Here is a 27,400-nt window from a genome sequence, read left to right on the forward strand (position 1 = left end):
TCTGACCATGTGTAGCACTCCCCAAACTAATTAGGATTTTCATGAAGATTTCAGATTTCCTTAATCGTCTTGGAAAGAATCTGAGACAACGAGCAACATTTGTGATTATTTAAAGATTTGTGAATTTCATAATTTAAAAGTAATTGTGAATTTCTCGCTAATTCTGTCTATGTGGGAACAACTTAATTTGCACCTGCGCCGAGCAACCTCCCCATTCTACCCGCTGCGGGACCAACCTTCCATTCCTGCCAGTGTCTGCTTGCACTATATCCCGCATTACATCCTGTCAAGTCACAATATGCAATCAACTATCGACACACGCCAGGACAAACCAACACACGCACGGACCGAAAACAACCCCGTTTTCATAGGCCGCGGAAGAGGGACATGAGTCCCTGTGTCTTTTAGAACTCACCGGAAGAAGTTTTCTCCACCGCTCATCCTCCTCTGCATGACAGTCCAGCCTCCCCCTGCTGTAGTCATGTCACAGAACACGCGCACATCCTCACCATCAACAACAACACTGTAGACTCCATCAGCACTGGACTCATCCTGTCTCTTCACATCGGAACAATCTGTCAACAACAACAACAACAACAACACTGTAGACTCCATCAGCACTGGACTCATCCTGTCTCTTCACATCGGAACAATCTGTCACAAAACAACATCAACACTGTAGACTCCATCAGCACTGAACTCATCCTGTCTCTTCACATCCGAACAATCTGTCAAAAACAACATCAACAACACTGTAGACTCCATCAACACTGGACTCATCCTGTCTCTTCACATCGAAACAATCTGTCAACAACAACAACAACACTGTAGACTCCATCAGCACTGGACTCATCCTGTCTCTTCACATCGGAACAATCTGTCAACAAGACAACATCACTGTAAACTCCATCAGCGCTGAACTCATCCTGTCTCTTCACATCGGAACAATCTGTCAACAACAACAACAACACTGTAGACTCCATCAACACTGGACTCATCCTGTCTCTTCACATCAGAACAATCTGTCAACAACAACAACAACACTGTCAACTCCATCAGCACTGAACTCATCCTGTCTCTTCACATCGGAACAATCTGTCAACAACAACAACAACACTGTAGACTCCATCAGCTCTGGACTCATCCTGTCTCTTCCATCGAAACAATCTGTCAACAACAACAACAACACTGTCAACTCCATCAGCACTGGACTCATCCTGTCTCTTCACATCGGAACAATCTGTCAACAACAACAACAACACTGTAGACTCCATCAACACTGGACTCATCTTGTCTCTTCACATCGGAACAATCTGTCAAAAACAACATCAACACTGTAGACTCCATTAGCACTGAACTCATCCTGTCTCTTCACATCGGAACAATCTGTCAACAACAACAACAACAACACTGTAGACTCCATCAGCACCGGACTCATCCTGTCTCTTCACATCGGAACAATCTGTCAACAAGACAACATCACTGTCAACTCCATCAGCGCTGAACTCATCCTGTCTCTTCACATCGGAACAATCTGTCAACAACAACAACAACACTGTAGACTCCATCAACACTGGACTCATCCTGTCTCTTCACATCAGAACAATCTGTCAACAACAACAACAACACTGTCAACTCCATCAGCACTGAACTCATCCTGTCTCTTCACATCGGAACAATCTGTCAACAACAACAGCAACAACAACACTGTAGACTCCATCAGCACTGGACTCATCCTGTCTCTTCACATCAGAACAATCTGTCAACAACAACAACAACACTGTAGACTCCATCAGCACTGAACTCATCCTGTCTCTTCACATCGGAACAATCTGTCAACAACAATAACAACACTGTAGACTCCATCAACACTGGACTCATCCTGTCTCTTCCATCGAAACAATCTGTCAACAACAACAACAACACTGTCAACTCCATCAACACTGGACTCATCCTGTCTCTTCACATCGGAACAATCTGTCAACAACAACAACAACAACAACAACAACACTGTAGACTCCATCAGCACTGAACTCATCCTGTCTCTTCACATCAGAACAATCTGTCAACAACAACAACAACACTGTAGACTCCATCAACACTGGACTCATCCTGTCTCTTCACATCGGAACAATCTGTCAACAACAACAACAACACTGTCAACTCCATCAACACTGGACTCATCCTGTCTCTTCCATCGAAACAATCTGTCACAAAACAACAACAACACTGTCAACTCCATCAACACTGGACTCATCCTGTCTCTTCACATCGGAACAATCTGTCAACAAGACAACAACACTGTAAACTCCATCAGCGCTGAACTCATCCTGTCTCTTCACATCGGAACAATCTGTCAACAACAACAACAACACTGTAGACTCCATCAACACTGGACTCATCCTGTCTCTTCACATCAGAACAATCTGTCAACAACAACAACAACACTGTCAACTCCATCAGCACTGAACTCATCCTGTCTCTTCACATCGGAACAATCTGTCAACAACAACAACAACACTGTAGACTCCATCAGCACTGGACTCATCCTGTCTCTTCACATCAGAACAATCTGTCAGCAACAACAACAACACTGTAGACTCCGTCAGCACTGAACTCATCCTGTCTCTTCACATCGGAACAATCTGTCAACAACAACAACAACACTGTAGACTCCATCAGCACTGGACTCATCCTGTCTCTTCCATCGAAACAATCTGTCAACAACAACAACAACACTGTCAACTCCATCAACACTGGACTCATCCTGTCTCTTCACATCGGAACAATCTGTCAACAACAACAACAATAACAACAACACTGTAGACTCCATCAGCACTGAACTCATCCTGTCTCTTCACATCAGAACAATCTGTCAACAACAACAACAACACTGTAGACTCCATCAGCACTGGACTCATCCTGTCTCTTCACATCGAAACAATCTGTCAACAACAACAACAACACTGTCAACTCCATCAACACTGGACTCATCCTGTCTCTTCACATCGGAACAATCTGTCAACAACAACAACAATAACAAGAACACTGTAGACTCCATCAGCACTGAACTCATCCTGTCTCTTCACATCAGAACAATCTGTCAACAACAACAACAACACTGTAGACTCCATCAGCACTGAACTCATCCTGTCTCTTCACATCAGAACAATCTGTCAACAACAACAACAACACTGTCAACTCCATCAACACTAGACTCATCTTGTCTCTTCCATCGAAACAATCTGTCACAAAACAACAACAACACTGTCAACTCCATCAGCACTGAACTCATCCTGTCTCTTCACATCGGAACAATCTGTCAACAACAACAACAACACTGTCAACTCCATCAGCACTGAACTCATCCTGTCTCTTCACATCGGAACAATCTGTCAACAACAACAACAACAACAACAACACTGTAGACTCCATCAGCACTGGACTCATCCTGTCTCTTCACATCAGAACAATCTGTCAACAACAACAACAACAACACTGTAGACTCCATCAACACTGGACTCATCCTGTCTCTTCCATCGAAACAATCTGTCACAAAACAACACCAACACTGTAGACTCCATCAACACTGGACTCATCCTGTCTCTACACATCGGAACAATCTGTCAACAACAACAACAACACTGTCAACTCCATCAGCACTGAACTCATCCTGTCTCTTCACATCGGAACAATCTGTCAACAACAACAACAACAACAACACTGTAGACTCCATCAACACTGGACTCATCCTGTCTCTTCCATCGAAACAATCTGTCACAAAACAACAACAACACTGTCAACTCCATCAGCACTGGACTCATACTGTCTCTTCACATCGGAACAATCTGTCAACAACAACAACAACACTGTAGACTCCATCAACACTGGACTCATCCTGTCTCTTCCATCGAAACAATCTGTCACAAAACAACAACAACACTGTCAACTCCATCAGCACTGGACTCATCCTGTCTCTTCACATCGGAACAATCTGTCAACAACAACAACAACACTGTAGACTCCATCAACATTGGACTCATCCTGTCTCTTCCATCGAAACAATCTGTCACAAAACAACAACAACACTGTAGACTCCATCAGCACTGGACTCATCCTGTCTCTTCCATCGAAACAATCTGTCACAAAACAACAACAACACTGTAGACTCCATCAACACTGGACTCATCCTGTCTCTACACATCGGAACAATCTGTCAACAACAACAACAACACTGTCAACTCCATCAGCACTGAACTCATCCTGTCTCTTCACATCGGAACAATCTGTCAACAACAACAACAACAACACTGTAGACTCCATCAAGACTGGACTCATCCTGTCTCTTCCATCGAAACAATCTGTCAACAACAACAACAACACTGTAGACTCCATCAGCACTGGACTCATCCTGTCTCTTCACATCGGAACAATCTGTCAACAACAACAACAACACTGTAGACTCCATCAACACTGGACTCATCCTGTCTCTTCCATCGAAACAATCTGTCACAAAACAACAACAACACTGTCAACTCCATCAGCACTGGACTCATCCTGTCTCTTCACATCGGAACAATCTGTCAACAACAACAACAACACTGTAGACTCAATCAACACTGGACTCATCCTGTCTCTTCCATCGAAACAATCGGTCACAAAACAACAACAACACTGTCAACTCCATCAGCACTGGACTCATCCTGTCTCTTCACATCGGAACAATCTGTCAACAACAACAACAACACTGTAGACTCCATCAGCACTGAACTCATCCTGTCTCTTCACATCGGAACAATCTGTCAACAACAACAACAACACTGTAGACTCCATCAACACTGGACTCATACTGTCGTGAGTTCGTGAGTGAGTGTGAGTGAGTTCGTGAGTGAGCGAATAAGAGAAAGAGTGAGTGAGTGAATGAATGAATGAATACGTGGTGAGTGATTCAGTGAATTAATGAATGAATGAATGAGTGCGTTTGTAAATGAATGAAGGAATGAATGAGCGGGTGGGTGAGTGACCGAGTAAGCTACTGAGTGAGTGAATGAGTGAATGGGTGAATGATTGAATGGGTGAGTGAGTGAGTGAGGTAGGGATGGAGTGAGTGAGTAAGTAAATGAATGAATGAATGAGTGTGTGAATATTTTACGTTTATTAATAACAAACCGTTGGGTTTACCTCTCGGCTGGTCAGTAGCACCCTGCCCAGCGTCCACCCCGTCTGTCCGGCCCACACCCGGTCCATCCAGGCGGGACAGCCCTCCGGCCTCCAGACTGGACATTGTAGGACAAGTGTTATCAAGGATAATGGCTCAGCCGTATAATGAGGTCAAAATAGGTCTCAAATCTATTATCATCTAAAGCTACAATGGAACACACAATAAAATTAGCTGAAGGCACAACAGTTTACTGTTAATTGATCCCCAAAAGACATCTTCAATGCAGACTTCTTCACTTCAATATGCTCTCTTATCATGGCACAGATTTGCGGGGAGAAGCTTACAGAACATGCATACTCTAAACCTATTAAAAAAAAATGTCCGAATGAGGAATACGTTTTTAGATGCTTGGTGAGCGCTGATGTTTTTCAGATATTGTTAGCATTGTTAGCTAGATACATTCTATGGTTATCTTCACGGCATCTGCTAGAGTGTCTTGAATCAGATGTTAACATATTTTTTTCAAATGCCAATTTGGTATACCACAAGTGGGACTTTTGAAAAAAAGATATTCTGAGTATAAAATTAGTACAGACGGTTTATTCTGTTTGTTTGTTCAAGGTACTTAAAACATGTATTATCTATTACGCTTACTTCAGCAACAATTTCTTCATTTGCTCCAAACTTTCTTGAAGTTGTTCATACTGAGGCTCGCTGTCGGTAAAGAGTCTCTGGAGCCGGCCCATGTCCTCCAGAATGCCCCCCACCTTGGAGTCATGTTCTGTAGCAGCTTGTCCCGACGCCTTCCTTCCCTCAATCTGTGGTTGTCAATGGTGAAATGACAGTTAGGTAACGGTGCTGGTATGTGAGTGAAATGTCCACCTAGCTACATGTACAGGTACTGCACTGTAAGGTCATGTTGATTTGATTATATGGATAACATCCCCTGCGAACCCCGAAACTGATGCAACAATAGATTAAAACCGGAAGGTTTCCTGCAGTACCCTAGAAAACCGCCAGAAGGCAAGTACTCAAACTTGACCTTCATTGTGTCAACACCTACATACCAAGTATCTTACAGATTAATTTATAGCTTCTTTAGTTATGCTGCTACAAAAACATAATCATCTTGGTAAAAGTGATAAGTTAAGAGCATTAGTTGTCACTCGAGCATTAGTTGTTGTATTTTTGTCCATTCTGACACAAAGACTTTTCAGCGATATCTGATAACTTACTGAATTTCAGTGTGTATTTATTTTCTCTTTACTATGTTTTGATGCCTGATATTATTGTTGTTACAAATAGACAATAAACCCACAATTTACGCACCCAAATAACCTAAAAAAATGATTATCATTGCTTCTTCTTGTTGTCACGACTGGTAGAATTATGTATCTCTTATTATTGAATGTAAAATGTATTGAAACACGTTACCTGTATCTTGTGTTCATTTTCCAACATGGTAGTATCCACCATGCCGTGTTCCTTCACCGCCTGTATTTTCTGCTGTCGTTTCTGTGACTCCTCCGCGAGTTTGCGGAAGTCCTGTGCTCGGTCCGCGCATGCCGGGGAGTCTGTCGCTGATACCGTCAGCCGCTGATCACAGTCAGCAGCACACCGAGAAATCACCGCTACAAACACCAACAGGACTCCCAGTTTCTCTGCCGCCATTTTTGATCAGCTTTTGATAGTCCAGCGGTGGTCAAGTATCCTCGTGGCTACTGAAATTGTTCGTCCCTTTCGAATTTGAAAACTTAGGATTTCTTTGACTACTTAGGGATATAGACTCAAGGTGAGAAAAGTTGAGTTCTACGTCTCCGAACTTTAGAAAAAATCAACCATACCAGGAAAATGAAAAGGGGTGCTAATCAATTTGGGAGCTGTATTAGGGAGACAATAGGTGTTAATTTAATGTGCAAAGTAGTGTTGGCGGCTGGCAAGCGTTAAATCCGATTGGCTTAATCCTCAAACATAACAAAGCTCACAAAAAGTTTGTATCAGAAATATCAGGTGATCATTTAAACAGCCGCAAACACACCCATACTCAGAGAGTTTGCGTATAGTCTGTGTACCAGTATCAATGGCAAACGTGTGTCCGAATAAAGGCCTCTCTTCTCTCTCCTTCTATATTGTATGGTAGGGTGGCTTCTTTAAGAGCGCTATGATTGCTGGCGTTCAGGCTACCTCCGCTAGTCGGCGTTGTTGTATCAAGCGGTGTTCAGTTCCATGGATCAGTTCTCATGAGAAGAGTGCGTCTGCTATTACAGGGGACGACTTTGCGGCTGTACAAGGTCCAAATGATCTGTACGGAAGACGAGACAAACGTTCATATCTTATGATATGACCAACCCCAGTAAAATCAACTCATATTCATCCGAATAATCAGAAAAGAAAAATAACAACAACAGAAATACCTGTTTGCCGCTTGATGACATTCTCAGCCTCAAATCTGCATTTGTACACAAAATAGTGCGACGTCCATATCACCTTTAGGGTCAGAATCCATTTGTTTGTGTTGAATCGGCTTTTGGACAAATGTTTGTTCCTCTATCAGCTGTTTGCTTCCTCAGCATGTGGGACGATAACGAGGACAGGACGGGCGGACTCTGATCAGCCCCTGTTCCAGGGACAAGGAGAATCACACAATAGACGTGTCAATCAGGTCAATGAACCTGTCGATGGAAAAATACAGGGACAACTCGCTCATGCAGGATTCTTGCCCAAACCGCAATTTTTACTTCTCTAGAAACTGAGGAGACTAACTCATGATCTTCGTTGCAAAACTGCAAAACTGTATTCGATTACTTTCCCGAAAGGTTTGAACTGAAAAAGCACTGATTTTCATAATATGTTTCATAATCTGTAACAGTAATCATTATTCATATCAATGCCGTTTGTCAGTATTGGAAAAAACTGGATACATATCAACATATCCATTGTAATCGACGATCTAGTGCTGTATGTAAAACAACTCTCTCGAAATAGGTTTTGGAATGTCAGACCTCCTGAAATATTTCTGTGTATTGTGGTAGTACAACATGTAAATAAACTCACCATTACATCACATATTCTTACATAAAAATCCGTTCATTTAGTGTCCTCCAAAGCTTCCGAAAAAAAAACACACCCCTACATTTCGGAACCAGCTGTTAGGAGGCCGAAACCTGCACTAATTTTTCCCAGAGTCAAAAGCTAAATGTGTCCCTGAAAAATGACCACGGCAATGCTAGAACAGAAAATAAAAAAACGGGAATTTCCGCTGCAGTACCAAAAAAGCTTCAAAGAGAGAGGGGGGAAAGAAACAAAGAAATAAACGGGCAAATATATACGCTTATGGTATGGTACAGTTTGAGTAAATCTACAGTACAGAAGAACACTCCATTACAAGAATTACTGAATTCATAGCCAGTGTCACACGGAAAACAACAACAGCACATTATGATGCCCCCGATATCACTGAGAAAACATGCTGTATGTAAATTTGCACGACGCCCAAGGTTTTTATCCAGAGTGACGGTAAACAAATAAGTGTCGTTTGATCTTTAACCACCTCGTGATACAAGCCTGCCCCCAGTCTGGTATTGAGACAGCTCTATAGCACCAGTACTTATCCCAGCGTTACCAAACCAGCCAGGTGAGCAAATGTTTTCTTATGATGCTTCGGGTATTTACTGACATGATAAGATAGCTGTGTCAGTCGGGATGTGCGCTGAGGTTGCGGAGGAATCTGCATGGCCACTTAACGCGAAATGATGATTTGCAAAATGCATGAGTTCTATCCCGGTCTGGGCCATGTTGGCGTTACCGTCAGGAAAATGATATACTTCTATAACTCTGGGGGGGGGGGGGGGGGGCAAATTGTTCATGCAGATTCTACAGAAGTTCTACTAGTTGTACTATATACGATCGAATAAATACAATCCGGACTGACAGTCTGATTCCGGAGAACTTTGATTTTGTTGTTAGTAGATTAACCGAATGAATTAAGTTCTACAAGTAGGATGTAAGAAAAGATTATGAATATCTAGGTCACAATTGAATGTCTCCTGGGATATGCGCAGTTTTTCACAATTCTGGGGACGTCAGGCAGAATTTGGCCAACCTGTACATTATATAGAACAAAACATGTTTTCCTTTTACTTTTTGGTATTTTGCATTATGATGTAATATCATCAATATTAGACAATGTTATTTTCTTCCCAAATCTAAGAATCATGAATTTCCAGAATTAGACTGTCAATTGGGAATTATAGTGTACATGTCGCCTGTTACAATCGTTATGCAATAAAGTTCGATTGAATTATTAATTCTAGTATACAACCGATCGTTCGCATATTTTTTAATTAGAAGTTCTTTATCCCCGAAAACAATTTCATCAGGTTGGTGGAACATAGGATATTGGAGAGAGAGAAAACACAAGAACAACTCCAATATCAGAAGTTCTTTATGTTTGAAATGTCCATTTCCTCGAGCCCCCAACAGTATCCTAACGCCGCACGCGCTGTGCCTATTTCCCAGGATGGACAGTACGAGGCTGCTGTTGGCGGCTGTGGTGGTGGCGGTGGTGTGCCTCACGCAGCCCGCACAGGGAGCCAACAAGCCCCTTCCTTGTCCAAAGAATCCCTACGCCGTGCCGACCCAAAACACGGCGGCGTGCTCGACGTAAGTATGTTCATTTGTTCATTTTTGTTAGCTATGACTGTTAGACTGTTTGAAGAGTCTATTTCACGCCCTATCTGATAGCCTCTACCAGGCTCCAGAGGCGGCTTGACAGAGTAGAAATTAGCCATAAAGAAGCTATGGCGGGCTAACTCCTCTGGCATGGTATCTGTCCACCGGGCCGATTTCTACTCTTTCAAGCCGCCTTTGGTGCCTGTTAGTTACACAGACTGATAGTTTCCATGTATTGTTGTAATGTTCAGCTCCTGTATGCGCCTACATTTCTTTGTACTTGACTTCTGTTGTCGATAGTATTTCACAGTTCTAATTTTAGGATAGATTAGCTTTGTAGTGTCGTTGTCGAATAGTTGTTGCCATACAGTGTACCAAGTACGATTGTCAAGAAATTAATCTAATAAAAGTTGATTAATATTTCCCTGTCGATTTGAGAGCACTTTGAACAACAGACACGCAAAATTAAGAACGTCTTCTTAAAGAACACAAACCTCCGAGACGCGTTATGTTTCCCTGCTCTGCAGTTTGAAAGGAGGCTGACAGAGGCTAAAACAGAGCCAATCTTTTGAGAGACTAATCTATAATGCCACTTCACAAGCAGAAATCATCGAAATCTCATAGTTTTTCAGCCACCAAGCTTGCAAATGACATTAACGACTGCAATTCAAAATATATGGCTTCAAGTTATAAACATCAATCCGTAAAAAATTGATAATTTAAGAGATATCGAAGTTACAAACCTAAACCTGCAGTTCGAAGGGATAGCCGCTAATGGAAAAAAAATGTTATCATTTTTCCGAAGCCTGGTATATCTAAAAGGAAACAAAACAAAACAAAACAAAAAACTCATCAAAATATCAAGAATTATCAATACGTACCTAGGGTACTAACTCCTCAGATATTTGCATTTTCACTGATGAAGATATTGAGCAGTTGAAATGAAGTATGTTGCTCTGTAGTGTCATTATGCGTGTTGTAGTCGTACGTATGAACGTCTTGTGTGTTAAATCGTGTGTATGTACGCTCTGTGTTTTTATGACTCCAGGAAGGGTAGATCAGACTTTCTAATCTAATGGATTTCTAAGTCAGCATCATGATATCAAAAATCAAACTTCATAGCAAACTCACTCTGACTCCTTCTACCGTGATGTCCCCATACAGTACCGTGACCAAGGACATCGGCACACAGAAAGCCCCAGCCGCCGCCCTCAAGACAAAAATGACGGACCTGACGAAGAAGCTGGGTGACAAAAAGAAAACTCTGGAAGGATCCTTGACGTCAGAGAGGACTAAAAGGTACAAAGGGTTTACATTAGGCCACACTAACCTTGTTACATGTATATCGATGGTATACCCACCTGCATCAATTTTCATCCGTTTCCCCAAAGAATTTTGCGACCATACCGTAAAAATATGTCAATAACGTACTTTTTTGGGGGTATTTATTGTTCTATGTATCATGTATACTAAGCTCAGTCATTTGTGAAACCTACCTGGCCACGTAGATAGCATGATGATAAAATTAATATCTTTTGGGCCAGATTTTATTTTTCTTCGCACGCTCGCATCAGTTTTGCAGTGCCCAGAGAATATCATCCATATTATCAAATCAGTATAGCCCTATGCGAAAACTTACAAGGGATTTACATGCGTGGTCAGTCTTTTAAAGAAATCCTTCTTTCTTTTCTATTTCCTATGAGTCGCCATACTTCACTTTAATAGTGTAGAAACATCGTCGAGTGGTGATTAGAACGGTAGTCGCTCTGTCAGACTATAATGGACGTTATGAGTGATAGTCTAAAGGTCATATCAGTCTATGGGAGGTTAGGCAAGTGTTAAAGGGGTTTCTGTATGTTCAAGGCATCTGTGCTTACTGTAAAACGTGCAAGACAGTGTCAGTCATGCACAGAAAATGTCAGCTACGTCTTTGTGTTCACAACCTTATCGTATGTTCCTACAATTTGACATTGAATTACAGCATTCTTTTTATCACCCCTACTACAAATTTCATGTCTTATGCTAATGTACATCTGGCAAGACGTCTCTACATGTAGTCTACCAGTCACAGCAGCGACCCAGGGTTTATGGCCATAACGCTACTTAAATCAGTTGCACTTTTCCGTAAGAGTTTTACAAATCTACAATGCGAGTCATGTACAATACGACTTTTGAACCGCGCGGTTGTCTTATCATCAGGGTAGATTTGGGCAAAAAGGTTGGAACGTTGATTAAAAAGGCAGAAGCCCAGGAGGCGGCCGCCGCCGCTACCACCCAGACCGCTGCCGGGACGCAACAGGCTATCACTGACCTGAAGACGAAGATGCAGCAATTCAAGACAAAAGTACATGTTCACTTCTTAAGTTCCTGGGTCATGAGCGGTTATCTCACTGGATTGCGCCAAACTGCGCCATTTTAGCGAATTTGCGCCAATGTTCCCTTGCGGTGACACTGGCGTGCGACGCATTTGCGTGGGAAGCCCCGATGAGCAGGATATAAGAATTCGCAGTATATATTGCCACTCAGAATTTTAAGAAATTACAATTATTGAAAAACATGCTTTAAAATGCATGTTCACTTGATATGATACTTGGTGCAACATAGGTAAGATGTCTTAAAATACATGAATTTGAACTATTTTTCGAATGGCGACTTATTTTAAAGATCTAAAAAAAGGCAATCTCAGGCTACAAATTGCGCCACTTTGCGTATGCCTGGCGTGATTTGGCGCACATCAGTGAGAGACCCGCTCAAGAGGACTTTGCTTCATTTGACAAGACGTCATACCTACAAATGTTTATCTAGTACTTGAAAAAAAAGCGCATCTCTATTGATCAGTGAAATGATTTGAAGACTGCCTTCGGATATCGTATAAGGATGAAATAAGTTTTAAAATGCCTTTCAATACACGTCATTGTGTTTTTTTTCTTCACAGAGAAATATTCTTATCTGTCTCAAATGACTTTGTCAGGAACAAGTTACTACATTTAGGTCTGTTGTTTTTCAAGCTCAATGCTCTGGAAGCCAAGGCCAATGCAGTTAAAAGAGCCGCCATGAGTGCCAAACCCGGTACCACCACCGGTACCACCACCGGTGCCAAACCCGGTACCACCACCGGTGCCAAACCCGGTACCACCACCGGTACCAACCCTGGTACCACCACCGGCGCCAAACCCGGTACCACTACCGGTACCAACCCTGGTACCGCCACCGGTACGGCTACGAAGCCTACCCACCCCAAAGGTTTGTAGCTGAAAACGGTTTCCACTGACATGGTGTAGCCCTGTAGTATGTTTAGTAAATGGATGCGCTTGTACTGGTCTTCTGGTTGTCGCGATAAACAATTATTAAATAAATAAATGAGCAAGCATATAGAAATACAAGACTTTGAAAACACAAGCAAATAGACAGTCCACAAACATAACCCCGTGAATTAGTAGCATCTTCCCTAAACTCTGTACCACGTCTGAGCTATGGGTTCAGTTCTACCAACTTTGACCCAACTTCCTGTTAGTGTAGACGTGCCTAGCATTCAAATGCCAATAACAGAATTGTAGATAGACAAGACCGTCACAAACACACAAACACCAAGTGTTTACAAAACTTTCGTTTCACGAAGGCAATGTATAGATACATGAATTGGTTTATTATCAAAAACATTCACTTGCAGCCAGGGGGTGAATTATGCCTAAGTTGTTGTACAAACAGAGCACTACTGCATTAAAACAAGTGAATGATTTTAGATGTTTGACATCAAGTAATCTAAAACGTGGTTCCACATGCTAGTTGAGATGGTAAGGTAATTTTACAAAACAGTCATAGGTGGATTAGATATCTCAGGTTTTAAATGGATGAAAACATATGGTCACCTTAATTTTTTCAACTGTTTAAGAGGATTACCTTGCTGCTTCTTTTCTTGAGTTCTGAATCTTTGTTTCGCCTGTTTTAGATTGTGGATTGATCCACCAGACGGACCCCAGTAAGAAGTCTGGCCTGTACAGCACCAAGTTACCAGGGGAGACTAGCTACGTCATCACCTACTGTGACATGGACACAGACGGTGGCGGATGGACCGTCATCCAGAGGCGTAATGCGGCCATACCGACGTTTGACAGGCAAGTACACCGTTTGACAGGCATATGATAATTGTAATCCACATTTCAGCTGAATAACTCATATGACCACATTGGGTATCCAATAAACTGAAAAAGAAAAGAAAGTCACCTCAAAATATCAATATGTTATCTACATCATGTGTAGAGACAATTGAAAGAGACTTCTGTTGTGCCCAGGCCGTGGAACGATTACAAGAACGGATTCGGACAACCCATGTTATCCTACTGGTGGGGGCTGGAGAAGGTCTACAAGGTGACGAAAGGACAGAACTTCCGACTGCGCATCGAAATGGTGGACACACAAGGCTTGAGGAAATACGCCGTCTATGACAACTTCAGGTCAGTACAGAGGACAGGTTGTGACGTCTTGAAAGGGATCCAGGGTGGTAGTAGTGGCATGATCCTCAGTCACGGTAGCACGTTGTAGTCTGAGTACCAGCCTTTTTAGCTTCCGTCCGCTCCCCACGGATCCCGGCCGGTAGCGGATCGCACTGCACAAAAAGTCGAATTTCAGGGAGTATGCGGGCCCTCACACACCCGTCAAATTCACCGTGTACTGGCTGTGTACTTGGCTTTCCGGGATCGCCGTGTACGGTACTAGATTTTTTCTTACATACCTGGACTTGGAAAGTGCATGGGAATTTACGGGATCCTAGCCTTACATTTGACGTGTAGTGGAAAATGGATGACAAAAGGAATGGCATTATAATTTATACGGTACTTCTTGTGTTCTTGGTGATAATTACCTATACATTATTGAACGTTGATCTAATTTCATGAGTATATTAAAAGGGCATCTGATATAAACGAGAATTAAGCGTTTCATTTCACATTTATGTGCACTGAGCTTTCTACCAACTGCAGATCGTCCGTCCGAAAAAAATGGATAATTGGCGTCCCCATATGTTGGAGTGACATTGTATTTTGACATTTACCTAGGTCACAAGAAATGTCTCCAAAAATACCAAAAACTATCATGATTAGTGGGGCTGGGTTTTGTATGTTCCGACATTTCCATTGGGAGCCACGTGGAATGCTGCCCGATCTAAACGACGGTCGTTCTAAAGCTAGGCGACATTATCGCCCAGAGATGTTTTTTTTAAAACGGAACCTCGTTGTTTAAAAAACTTCTATAGATAAACGGCTCTTATGGTTAGATAACATGCGCTACAGTTCCATCACAGCGACTGACGTAAATCTACGAGTTGATCTGAAATTTACTGTTGTAGAATATAAACATTCAGTTCATTGCTTTGGTAGGATGTGTATTGTGTTGTCTGGTTCGGTTTTTCTTAGACAGACGCCACAAAAGCCCGGCGTTCAATGTTGTTGCTTTTTTAGATAGATGATCCGATTCAGCGTGATATGATTTCATTAGGCATAAAAAAGATTTTGGGGAGCGGACTAAAGCTAAAAAGGCTGGTACTAACCCAGACTAAGCACGTTGGCCTTGTGGTTAGATCGTTGAATCAGAAGGTACTGAGTTCGACCCCGTATAAGGCCCCCTTGTTCCGCACTTGAAAAGGCGTTTCATGACAATGTCCTCACTCTACTCAGATATAAATATCGTGTTTGAGAAGAGCCACATCTCAAGCAGGTAAAAGAATCCACCTAACTTAACGATAAGAGTAGGGCTAATGCTGGTGTGATTAGATAGAATAAATCTGCCCGTATATACAGCTTGTACTGTTCAGTTCAAACCTGAGGTGTTACGCTATGAGGCTGTTTACCGGGTATGCAATGTGAACAAACAAACAAACAAACAAACAAACAGACACACACAAACAAAGAAAGAAACAGTCAAGGCTCATATTGCCCTGAAAAACTCGACTTGTATTGCAAAGAAATACCATAGATCATCACATGATCTGTGAACTGTTCAACAGTTCAGGTCTAACATATTCATCTTTGCTCCTCTTTCAGAATTGACACTGAAAATAACAAGTACAAGTTGACCGTCGGGAAGTACTCGGGCAATGCCGGGAACGCCTTGATGACGCACAACGGAATGCCGTTTAGCACGAAAGACCGTGACACCGGCCCCTACAAACTAGACAGGTGGGCGCCATGATGGCTGTACATTAATTAAGTGTGGAGGACATAGACTGTCACTACGTAACGTCAGTTCAACAAGTGTCAAGACGTTCAACAAGTTGCTTTTATCAACTCCGAGAAAACGGAGGCTTCAGCTGGTGTTTGTTTATTGACAATGGTGTGTGTCCGCAGTTCCGCAATAGGCGTTTGAATGTTAGGACTAACAGGAAGGTAGGTCAAAGTTGCCAGAAAGGTCTCAGAAAGGTTGCGTGAGTTGGCGCGAGTCCAGAGTGTTCCCCACCGCTCGGCAGGACGAACCGAGTCCAAGATGATTTATCCACTAGTTAGTTTATAAATGTATGGCCTCGATTAGTACTTGTTTACATGCCAATATCATATATGTCTGCATCTGTTGAATGTTGGACGAAGGTGTAACAATGTAGAAAAGTTACAAGTCGTAATAATTTGGAATTTGTGCCCAAAATGAGCTTGTTTACCTTTCCACGCGGTTTCTCTTCTAGTTGTGCAAAGGCCTACAAGGGAGGATGGTGGTACAATGACCATTGTTTCGACGCTAACCTGAACGGCTACTACAGCGCCAAAAGCCCCACCGGGAATGCTGGCTTCTGGCTGCCGTTCAACGGCTACAAAGGCCTGAAGGAGTCCACCATGATGATACGTCACATGAACTACAATCCCCCCAAGCCCGCTGCGGGGTAGAGAAGTCCATGTGTAACATCTTAATAATGGTCCCAATACGGGAGGAAATTCATGTTAGAAATTCGAAAAACAGCATAAGTGAAAACGAGAGAAAATTCTAGTCAAGATAGCGTCTTATCGAATGATTCCATATGTCATTGTGAGTCTTTAAAAAATTCTGATAGACACAGATCATACAAAAGGAGTTTTCCCTCTGGACTAATACTGTCAGCTTGAAATTACGTCAAACACACTGGCGCAACTATTAATAAAAACATACGTATCAAGTGTTATAGCAACGTTTTTTTTTTGTGGCTCACTTGCAAACGCGTATCTCGTGTACTGTATAGCTACTACTGACGCCACGTTTCCATGAAGCCACCCTTGTTAGAAGCACGGTTCCAAACGTGTCTCCACCGGTACAGAATGATCTTATTGGTTTTTATGTCACGTAGTGAAGTCCTTCACAGAATGATGATAATGGACAGGTTTCCCCATAGGTTTTGCTACTTACGCTCAGTAATATGATTTACGAAAGGTTGATAACATCCACAAAGGAAGTCCCTGTAGCTCAGCTGGTAGCAGCCTCACAGTTGAGCTCCTGGTGACAATTAGTTGGTAAGTGGGAGACCTCGATTCACCCCTGGGTCAGGACATCTCGGTTGGGGCTGCACCCGTCTGTCGGAAGGGTCGTAAAATGGGGGCCCCGTGTTAGAGGAGGTGCCTCAAGAACGTTAAAGGGTAATGGTAACAACCCCCCCTAATTCATAGTAAACCCTGCTGCAAAAAAGCGATGAAACTGCCCTGTCTAATCATGCATTGGGCTGTAAACGAACAAAGTAAGTAGTAACACACATATAGGGTGGTTTGCATAGTCAGTGTTTAGAGGTAAAAAAAAAAGTAGCGTGGCATCAGGACTATGGTTAGTTTATATCCCAATCATCTCATTTCTGTTGTCACACCTGCTATATAGGACCTCTGCAGTAGGTTACTTATCAACTCGTCTCCGTGTAAATGGTGGCCATCTCTCAAACAATACAAGCCAGATAGCAAAGAAACACATGAAATCCCTATCACACTGGACCCACGGCACGTTGGCGGCGTCGCTGCGACGGGGTAATTTGACAGGGCTCTCAACGAAATTCATCGCTAAAGAACTCATCTTTTTACGTTTTGTGTGTTTTATTCATACTTGCATGTTTTGCATGACATTCCCATTCAATCATAATAATCCATCCTAAGTTCTCCACGTTTACAGACAATAAGAAAACTATTCTCCTCTTAACATCACAAAACCCACACATTACAGGAAAGTGGGATCATAAACTACATATGTTACTTATGTATTCGAGTCCTTTAGTGGAAAACACTGCAAATGTAGATTTTCCTCATTATTCATGCAAAATAAGGAAGCAATTTGCATGATTTATACTTTATTATAGGTCCTACAGTCTACTGCAGTCTTATTACCTACGTTTAGAAATAGAAATGATTAACAAGCTAAGAAAGATCAAACATAATCTACTTCGAATGAAAATGACAGTGACGGGGGCCATTACCAATTGCCGGGCCTATTTAACCAGTTGCTGACGTCAAACTTTGTTTCAGGTCATGTGAGTTAAAATTCTGGACTCCAGAAATTTAACTCGAATCGCGACGTTTCTACTTGAGAAGGATCGGGGGACAGATAGAAAGCTTCTTGGTAAGAGCTGTACCTTGTGTGCTGAAATAACGTACAAAATCTCTACAAAAATGTACTGTGACCAGAACTAAGTTGGAAGTATAGACTAAGGTTCGCTGGGGCTGTCCTCGGCCGTCTTGTGGCGGATCTTCATTTCCACATGCGGGATGGGTTTGTAGCCTCGCCATGGCACCCAGCTCACAGACGACAGGTTAGCCTCGGCCTCTGCAGGGAAGACCCAATGGAGAAACAGTGAGAAGCAGCCTGACTAAATCAAGCTTTAAATCAAGCTGTGTGGCAACATGGTAAGGACAAGAGTCTAGTCTTTTTTTGCCACTACTATCTACAGTTACTAAACTACCGCCTTCTTCGCAAAATACTTAATGAGTAATTAATTACATAAGTAATTAGTAATGAGTAATTTTCTGCGTAACGTTACCAAACGGTGAAAGAATATTTGAAGGAACAGAAAACGACTTGACCTTCTAAGAAGAAACTGTTTTCTATTGCATTTGTTATAATATACTTCTCGTTACCTTTAGTGTATTCTCCATTCAGATTAGCATCGAAGCACTTGGCGTACCACCACCCCCCGCGGTAAGCCCTGGCGCAGTTGCCGCTGGCCAGAGTGTCATGCTCCCTGTCCCTGGTGCTGAACGGCTGGTTCCGGTGGACGAACATGGCGTCGCCAGCCGTGCCGCTGTACTGACCCAGCTTCAACCTGGGGAACACACGGGTGGACAGAGTGGTGTCAAATTACACATGAAGTGCGTCATGCATAACTTCCAAATCACGGCTTTAGGAGATTATTTCGTTTTGTTTCTACATGGAAACCCATTCTAATTGCTTTGTATATAGGAGAGTCATGACTAAGGATTATACTTATGTTCTTAATTGCTCATGAGAACTGGCCTTTGCACAATACACCTCGACATGTGGACGTGACACAAAGTGAACGATAATGGGTACAGCACGATAATAGGTACCGCTACGTTACTAATATTTCACTCTAACGATGAGGAAATAGGAATCAGTATTGCTGACCCAAAGTGGAAGAAGTAAAAATGTTATGTTGGGCAGCCCTGATTGTGTGTGCTGAAAAGCCAAACTAATGTATAAATAAATAAGGCGGTGGATGAGAAAAGTTTGCATTAGAGCGCATTAATTATGGTTTATTACTCCTTGTGCAAGTGACCTATAGCTAGCTAATTCCTATAAATTGTCATAAACGAATATAATCCTCACCTCAGATACATAGCAAATGTGATATAGAATACCCACAAAACCAACTTTGAAGATTGCAGAAATCACACGAGATTTTACAGAAGCGCTGAAGGCACTGTAGTCATTAGATCGTTATCTGAGACTTGACCCAAAATGAATGGTGACTGAAAAGAATTCTGCCTACTGATATTTTGAGTCCGCTCCCAGGACCCTGAACATGTCGTAATGCGCATGCGCCCGCTCGTCCTCAGTCATGCGCAGTTCAATCCTTAGTTCGTAGTCGCCATGTTTGGTCAGCTGGTGGAGGGCGTGGTTACCTGGGAGGAAACATCACTTTGATGGTTTAAAATCTTCATAAACTACGACAAACACAACATCACTTTACAGGTTAATCCAAAAACTTGTAAACTACGACAAAGCAAAGATTGCTTTACCGATCCGTAGCAATAGAATTTAAATCAAGTCTGAACCCTTTTGTGAATTGTTTTAAAGTAGAAATATCAGATTTCATTGTCAAAGATACTCACATCAAATAATTTTCACTCTCAAAGTTTTTGGAAAAAAAGAAAGAAATTATGTAAGTTCTTTCTTCTTTAGTTACCTTTCACAACATTTTCGGTCAATCCAGGCGTAACATTAAACGGTTCTATCGGTCTGCTCTCAGTAAGGGTTTGAAAGTAAGTTTTCACATACGACTATCGCTAGATGTGCCTGGGGCTTTAGAACCCATAGATGGTAAATAAGAGAGTAAACTGTCTCACCTATCCAGTATTCTCCATCAGGGTTTCCAAAACCTCTTCTGTATTCGTCCCATGTCTTGAAGAAGTCAACCTAGAAGGACACAGAAACAGACGTGTGACTAAGACATGACTAACGTTATCCTCCCTTCCTCAGGTTTGGAGCCCTGGTTTCTGTTCTGACAACCTTTCTGGACTCGCCTGCTTTGCTTCAGACTAACAGCATCAAAACAAAAGTCCGTTTTACACAAACCTCCGTAAATCACCGGTGATATGGTGTTTGCAATGTTGGTTAAGGTGTTCGATACCATCTTAACCCTTAATCCGCTTTCCAGGAATAAAGAAATTCCTTTCAAACTTGTTTTCAAGTATGTCCTAGTTTATCATAACACTAGGCAGAATTGGAAATCGCCCTGTCGCCACATAATTGAGAATCAATATACAATGATTCAAAATCAATCAAAGAGGGATTTTCAGCAATAGAAGAATGTTCACCGCTTTGCGCTTTTTTTGTGCCATTTTGCCAATTGCGATTTTTTTCATATTAAGAAAATCGTAATTCTAGGTGAGAAATTGATTTGCGAAATTTTGGCGCAATGAGAAAGCCGCTTTAAAACCAAACATGAGTCCTTCATCCGTTTGACGAGAGCAGTGTCTCGCCTGTGTAGAATATCTCTTTCTTCCAAATGTTCCCACCTGTTTGTCGCCATGAGCCTCGCGTCTCCTCTGTATGACGGTCCATGGTCCTCCCGGGCTGCTGAAGTCACAGAACGCCGTGTAGTCCTGGCCGTCAGGGAGAACCATGGTTTTCACGCCGCTCTCTTCGCCCGGAGTATCTTTCTTCAACAACGTACAATCTGCCAATGGAAATCAATGCAAACAGGGCAGTAAGAAAGAGCAAACAAAAAGCGCTCCCTGGTAGAAGACACAATAACTGCAGTGTGGAAATGCACGCAGTTACTTACCGACAGACAGACACAACATAAATAATAATCCAGGGTGCCGTAAGGATGCTACTGAAATCCTGGTTGCTTTTTGATTTTCACCAAAATTAAAGCAGACTTACTACAGAAGTCATACAAGGAAATTAGGGAAATAAATTGCGTATGTCTATGATACACACATGACACACAGACTACACACAAACATTATGATCAGAAAGGAATAACAAATGGTCACGAGTCCAGTTCTACTTTCACGACGCTGAGAGTGGAATATCTAAGTAGGGTGATCAATTCTAGGCAGCTTGAAACAACACTTGAGTTAAATGTATGTTATATAATATGAGTCATATCTAGACAGAGGTCATATGTATAACATACGGTACTATTTACCCGTGTCGTTGAGATGGTTATAGTTCCACTGGTTAACAGGCGTCAAACAAGATTCTATTTTTGAGGATTCGATCGCTCGTTATCTCACTATGACGACTACCGTAGGTATGCTAGACCGCAGATGGTTCTAACCTCTAAACTCCGTTGTTGGCTGCTCGGTTCCGGTCGGCACGGGTCCTGGTGTCCCCGCTGTTGTGGTCGGACTGCCGGCTGTTTCCGACGGACCTTTGTCTGATTCAGTTTCCGTCTTTTTATCTGCACATAGGAATATATTATGAGCAAAGAACAAATGTTATTATGTAGAATAACCATTCACACATTCTAAAAATAACCAGGATGCATATCTAAGATACCTTCGAATTGGTAAAGGTGTTCAGCTGTAAAAACAGAACAATTCAAAAATCAATTCAAATAATTTTGGACACGTTGACATTTTGCTGACAAAATCCTAGTCTCATCCATGTTGATCTTCGTTTTCTTGGACAAGTGCACATAAATCCCGAAGATTGAAAGTTCTAAAGGAATAAATGAATTGCGCCTGGGTGCCATCCTCCGTAGTAACCGCTGGCTAAAAAAAAATAAAATCAAGAAGATGGCTATCAAGCGTTTTTTTGTGCCAGCGGCTACTACGGAGGATGGTACCCAGGTTACAAATTTTTGCCGGTTTGCGCCAATTCGGAAAGCCTTCCGCAAGTTGGGCCTGTGAGATATCCGCTTAACCCAACGACATGTGAGACGGACATGGCGTACCTATCAGCTGACTTATGGCTGTGTTGAGGTTCTTGATCTGGTCCTGTAGTTGTTTCATTTTTGCTGTCTGTCCCTGAAGCTGCTCTCTCAAGCTGTCATTGGAGTCCTCTAAATTCTGTGTGTGGAACTGGATCTCTGTTATCTCGTTCTCTACCGCTAGGCGCGCTGCTTCCTCCTGGAGGACGAAGAAAGAAATAAGGACAAATGGATGAATTCGGTCCCAACGGGATTTAAAGTACAGGTCATCTTGGCCTAGATCTAGATAAAGGGTAAAGGTCGAACTTCAGACTGAGGACGAAGCATGACGCTTTTTCCGTAGCTAGTAGTGCAATGCGGCCTCGCGCTCTTCTCGATACGTGTGTTGGGTTCTTCTACGTGCAGAAGTTTGGCGCTAACGCCTAAAGCGCCACCATCCGAAAGCGTCACCATCCGAAATGGAGAACGCAATCCCTTACATCATGTCCGAGCTGGGGCCGACCCTAAAATTGAACTCCATCCCACGGACCCACGGAATTTAATCCATATGGCCTCGCAGTGAGTCTGCATTGCGCTTGCACAATGAGGACATCCCTTTTAACTTTACACTAAAAAACAACAACAAGAATATCATACTTATATAGCCGTCGTTACTAAGACAAGACTTTCATACTTTGAAAATTTGTGTTTTCAGGGGGTAGGGAGGAATATTGACTAATATGATGCACAATCTTTGGGAAACATTTCGAATACGTCAGTTGTAAAGGCTAGCATCAGCTGACGACGATAAGAGGTCGTGAAACTCTGGGTGTATATCACAACAGCATAAAGAATCTCTCCTACCTTCAGCAGCTTGTTTTTATTTTCCATAAAAGTCTCAGACCGCCTTTCCTCGGCCATGTCAATCGCTGAAGGAAATGTGAAATACATAATCAGTTACATTTTGAAAATAAACCGCCAGGTGGCGTGATTACCCGAGGCTGAATCCGCACCAGGATGTTCGGAACGACAATGCCCTTTTCTTTGTTATAGTTTACATCAAAGTTTGCTCAATCTGCTGAAATGTGCTGCGCATGCATTGGTAGTAGTACTAACTTGATGAAAGTATGAAAATGCCAAGTTGCTAGTCATACATCAAATTCACCTGTAATGGAATCTCTAATTTATATTTTCAGATTCCATTCTATAATTACGGCATTTACAGTTTCTCAATTTGGTTGTACTATAACACTTAGTTTCGGTCGATTCCTCTCCGCAATTTATACGTTATGAAACGCATTATATCATATATCACATATCTGTCCGATGTTTGTTTGACGACAAGCATTGTATACCACTGAAAAGCTTGATTTTTTCCATTTTAAAATGATACCATGTATGTTTTGATTACGGTTGTGCTTGTATAACAAATTTTGTTATTATAAAGACCAGTAATCAAGCTTTCCAATCATACATGATACTACACAATCAAGCATGTAATAAAAAGATATGATTGATGAAATTTAATTTTCTGAAGTTTTTGAAACGTGCAGAGCTGATGCCTTACCTCGGTCCAAGTTTTCCATGCGGTTCTGTAGATCTGTGAGGTGTTTCCGGGGGGAGTAGGTCTGCTGACATCCGCCGGCAGGCTTCTCCACCAGGAGCGAGTACCGACAGCTGCCGCCATGTTCGGTCACTTCATAGTTGGGAATCGGATCCGTTTGGGCCGAAGAAAGAGCGAGAATTCCGCAGAAGAAGAGAGATACGTGCCGATACCTCGCCATCTTTTTCTTGATACAAAGTACACACAGTGCACTGTGGCTGAAGGAGTAGTGCTCGGGATGGAGGTTGTGATAGGGGTAGCTGGGGTCTGGATCGGGATACCAAGTCGCTACGGCATTAGCAGACCATTCTGTTTAGCTTCCGAAGTTTACCACCAGTAATACACATCCTACAATAGGTAGAGGTGTATTTTCGCAATTTGTTCATCCAGACCTTTCAATACAGTGGTCATTGTAATACGTGTTAGGCACAAGAAACAGAGGTATGAATTAATTTTTTTCAAATTGAAATATATTCCGCAAACAGAGATACAGAACCGATGGTCCCTTCAGTGAATTATAGCCTCAATGTTGTGACTAAGAAGTCTTCTTAACGACTAGTCTAAAAACCCCCGTGAGCCTCGGACTGGAGGTAACGTTCGTTGTCCCTGAACTATTGAATATTTGTCCAGTTTATCAGAGCTCCACAGATTAGGCCTGTGTACAGACGTGATTACCTTCCCATTGTTTGTTCGGCTCGAGAAGATACAAATCTGATTCCACAACAATAGGTGTTATAGGATGAGGGTGCATAGACCAACAAACGTTTTTCAGTACACATGTGACCTCTTGTCAGTCAGAGACAGAGACCTCTCCAAACACACACACGTGACTGTACAAAATGTGTTCCCTGGTCCTAATTATGATAACTAGATCCCATGTTCCACTAGAGCTGCGACCTGAAACTTGGCAAATCGGTCAACGAGTTTCATAAAAAGGTGAAGCATGATGCTCTTTCATGTAGCTAGTGGTAGTGCAATGCGGCTTTGCCACGGCTCACGTATTTGACCAAGCACACCGGGTCACCCCTACTCTTCTCGATAAGTGTGTTGGGTTCGTGTAGAGGCTTGACGCTTGAGGCAAATGCCTGAAGCTCCCTCATACACGAGGCCGCCAGCTTTACGTCACCATCCGAATGACATATTTCTACGCTTTGTGTGATATTCCAGTTATGAAATAAAGAGTGACACTGATTCAATTTTGGTCGCAGTGAGGGCGCAGCACGATTGACGTCTACTGAAATGGTGGTATAAGCCAGGATGTGGCATTTCTTCGCTTTTACAGACTGAGCAAATTCGAAATTTTAGTTGAGAAAACTTTGCTAAGATTCCAATAATATGGAGTTTTCATCAAGGAAAGGTTTGAATAATCTCCAAGCAGATGTAAGGGTCCAGCTGGTGTCTCAGTGTTTGTCTCGTCTTGGGGACAATATTTACTATGTATTTCTCGCAGTGTGGCTTTTTGTAATGTTACAAAAAACACGTGTAAAACACTGACACTGAGCTGGATCCTTACATCTGCTTGGAGTTTACGGGTTGAATGGCATTGCATGGAATGAGCCGACATCTGTATCTGTATCTGTTTCTGTATCTGTATCTATATAGCCGGTATAACCGCCATTAGGCGTAACACACCAGCTTTGCAGGCACGCGGCGCGACAGCAGCTGGTCATATTACACCAAACGGTCTGTTACACCTAGTCTGTGCATATCTGACTGCAACCGTTCTTTAAAGCTACTTAGTGAGGAAGCTCGTACAGTACTTGATGACAACGAGTTCCATTCTACTATGGTTCTCGGGAAATACGAATTTTTGAACACATCAATCCTTGGCTGATAACTCTGGTACTTAAAAGCATGACTATTTCTAGTCCTCTTCTGAGCTGGCATTAGATACTTATCAGTCGGTACGTCCACAAGTTTATTAGTCATCTTGTACATCATGCAAAGTCTGGACATTGTTCTCCTGTCCTCAAGTGACATCCATTGCAGATCTGCTTTCATTTTTGTTACACTAGCGCCCCTGTCATAGTTGTTCGTGCAGAATCTGGCTGCTTGGTTCTGCACCCTCTCCAGTTTATCTCTATCCTTCTTTGTGTATGGATCCCAAACGGTTGCAGCATATTCAAGGTTTGGTCTTACTAGAGACGTGTATGCCAGTGCTTTTACCTTTGCTGGGCATGCCCACAAATTATGTTTGATCACTCCCAATGTCTGTTTAGCCTAAGTTGTTACTTCGTTGATATGGGTGTTCCACTTTAGCCCCGTTGTTAAAGGTGCCCTAAGCGATTTCAGGGGGTAAAACTTGAAATATTCTGGGGAAAACAATTCTGTTTTGTGAGGTTGAAATTGACATTTGCTTCCCCATATTGGCACATCTGCATCATTATTTCAGACTTTGGGCATTTAAAAATAGCACAGAAGCAAGCCACAAAAGGAGTATCTTATTTATTGTGTCCCCCCAAAAATCAGCCCAGAATCCAGCCGTAACCGTTTTCTTTCGACAATTTTCGGTAAGTTCCGGCAGCGTGACGTCACAATGTCCAAGGACATTGAGCCATGACCACGTGATTATTTCTTCGGATGCGTTCGGGACTTATCGGTCAGAATCGTGCATTTTCGGAAGATTTGAAATGATGGCTGGCCTCCAAGTGCTCAGATTTTCAATGAGTTCCCACCACACAACGACATCACATTTTTGCTCCATGATGGTCGATATGTGATGGGATAGTGTTATCTATAAACTTACTATGGATAGAAATCAGAAAAAAAATTGATTTTGAATATATGACTTTCAGCGCCCTAATATTGCTTAGGTTGCCTTTAATGTAACGCCTAGGTACGGTTGGCTCTTTGTTGTTGCTAGAGCCTGTCCACAGAACTGGTATGTGGTTACAATTGGGTTTCGTTTCTTTGTTATGTGCATGATGTAACATTTTTATTTCCGGATTAAACTGCATGAGCCATTTGGTTTGCCATTCTTCGAGTGTGTTCAAATCTTCTTGTAAAAGCTGTGAATCACTCTATGCGGACAACTCTATGTATAACAGGCAGTCGTCGGCAAATAACCTCACATTTGAATCAAGCTGGCCTGGTAAGTCATTTATGTACAGGAGGAAGAGTAACGGTCCCAGAACGGTTCCCTGTGGTACGCCTGACGCAACTCTAACTGGAGCTGAGGCCTTGCCTTCTACCACTACCGTCTGTTCCGTATTGGTCAAGAAAGCCTTCAACCAATTTAGTGTGGTGTCTTGAATTCCGTAGTGCTCTAGTTTTGTGATGAGTCTGCTATGTGGGACTTTATCGAAAGCTTTAGTAAAATCAATTATTGCTAAATCTACCTGTTTTTTTACTGTTTAGTGCGCCAGTTATGTCGTGAGCTGTCAATATAAGCTCATCCTCGCTCGCCAGGACCCTTCCGCTCCACGTTACATCGCTC

General features: G+C 42.4%; 3 protein-coding genes across 5 annotated transcripts in view; 1 reads left to right on the plus strand and 2 right to left on the minus strand.

The window, feature by feature from the left end:
• LOC136425015 (microfibril-associated glycoprotein 4-like) overlaps nt 1–27,400 on the minus strand; it is a 43,778-nt gene that overhangs the window by 2,686 nt on the left and 13,692 nt on the right. Inside the window, exons 1-5 of one of the 3 annotated variants that reach the window (XM_066413718.1) lie at nt 7,576–7,740; nt 6,596–7,463; nt 5,816–5,979; nt 5,182–5,276; nt 416–575 (exon numbers count right to left, since the gene is read on the minus strand). In XM_066413718.1, coding sequence (XP_066269815.1) covers nt 416–575; nt 5,182–5,276; nt 5,816–5,979; nt 6,596–6,832 — 656 coding nt within the window. In that variant the 5' untranslated portion in view covers nt 6,833–7,463; nt 7,576–7,740. Of the gene's footprint in view, nt 1–415; nt 576–5,169; nt 5,277–5,815; nt 5,980–6,595; nt 7,464–7,575; nt 7,741–27,400 lie in introns of those variants that run through there. The other 2 variants (XM_066413717.1, XM_066413716.1) reach the window with 2 other exon arrangements.
• LOC136425010 (angiopoietin-related protein 1-like) lies at nt 8,683–16,968 on the plus strand. Its single transcript, XM_066413710.1, has 9 exons — nt 8,683–8,795; nt 9,680–9,823; nt 10,997–11,131; nt 12,032–12,176; nt 12,841–13,075; nt 13,782–13,947; nt 14,125–14,286; nt 15,871–16,005; nt 16,503–16,968. The coding sequence occupies exons 2-9, from the start codon at nt 9,681–9,683 to the stop codon at nt 16,699–16,701; spliced, it is 1,320 nt and encodes a 439-aa protein (XP_066269807.1). The 5' UTR covers nt 8,683–8,795; nt 9,680; the 3' UTR covers nt 16,702–16,968.
• LOC136425014 (ficolin-3-like) lies at nt 17,844–24,519 on the minus strand. Its single transcript, XM_066413715.1, has 9 exons — nt 23,929–24,519; nt 23,226–23,290; nt 22,407–22,581; nt 21,789–21,911; nt 21,019–21,179; nt 20,347–20,416; nt 19,770–19,902; nt 18,898–19,082; nt 17,844–18,586 (listed from the first exon to the last, which is right to left on the minus strand). The coding sequence occupies exons 1-9, from the start codon at nt 24,143–24,145 to the stop codon at nt 18,468–18,470; spliced, it is 1,248 nt and encodes a 415-aa protein (XP_066269812.1). The 5' UTR covers nt 24,146–24,519; the 3' UTR covers nt 17,844–18,467.

Source organism: Branchiostoma lanceolatum, chromosome 19 (genome assembly GCF_035083965.1).
Source record: "Branchiostoma lanceolatum isolate klBraLanc5 chromosome 19, klBraLanc5.hap2, whole genome shotgun sequence".
Taxonomy (NCBI): Eukaryota; Metazoa; Chordata; class Leptocardii; order Amphioxiformes; family Branchiostomatidae; genus Branchiostoma; species Branchiostoma lanceolatum.

Coding starts and splice junctions, on each gene's coding strand:
- LOC136425010 (XM_066413710.1), top strand. CDS start 9,681: ATGGACAGTACGAGGCTGCTGTTGGCGGCTGTGGTGGTGGCGGTGGTG. Junction 9,824..10,996: donor AACACGGCGGCGTGCTCGAC/GTAAGTATGTTC, acceptor GTCCCCATACAG/TACCGTGACCAAGGACATCG. Junction 14,287..15,870: donor GCCGTCTATGACAACTTCAG/GTCAGTACAGAG, acceptor CTCCTCTTTCAG/AATTGACACTGAAAATAACA.
- LOC136425014 (XM_066413715.1), bottom strand. CDS start 24,145: ATGGCGAGGTATCGGCACGTATCTCTCTTCTTCTGCGGAATTCTCGCT. Junction 22,582..23,225: donor ATAAAAACAAGCTGCTGAAG/GTAGGAGAGATT, acceptor TTCGTCCTCCAG/GAGGAAGCAGCGCGCCTAGC. Junction 21,180..21,788: donor GCCAACAACGGAGTTTAGAG/GTTAGAACCATC, acceptor TTCCATTGGCAG/ATTGTACGTTGTTGAAGAAA.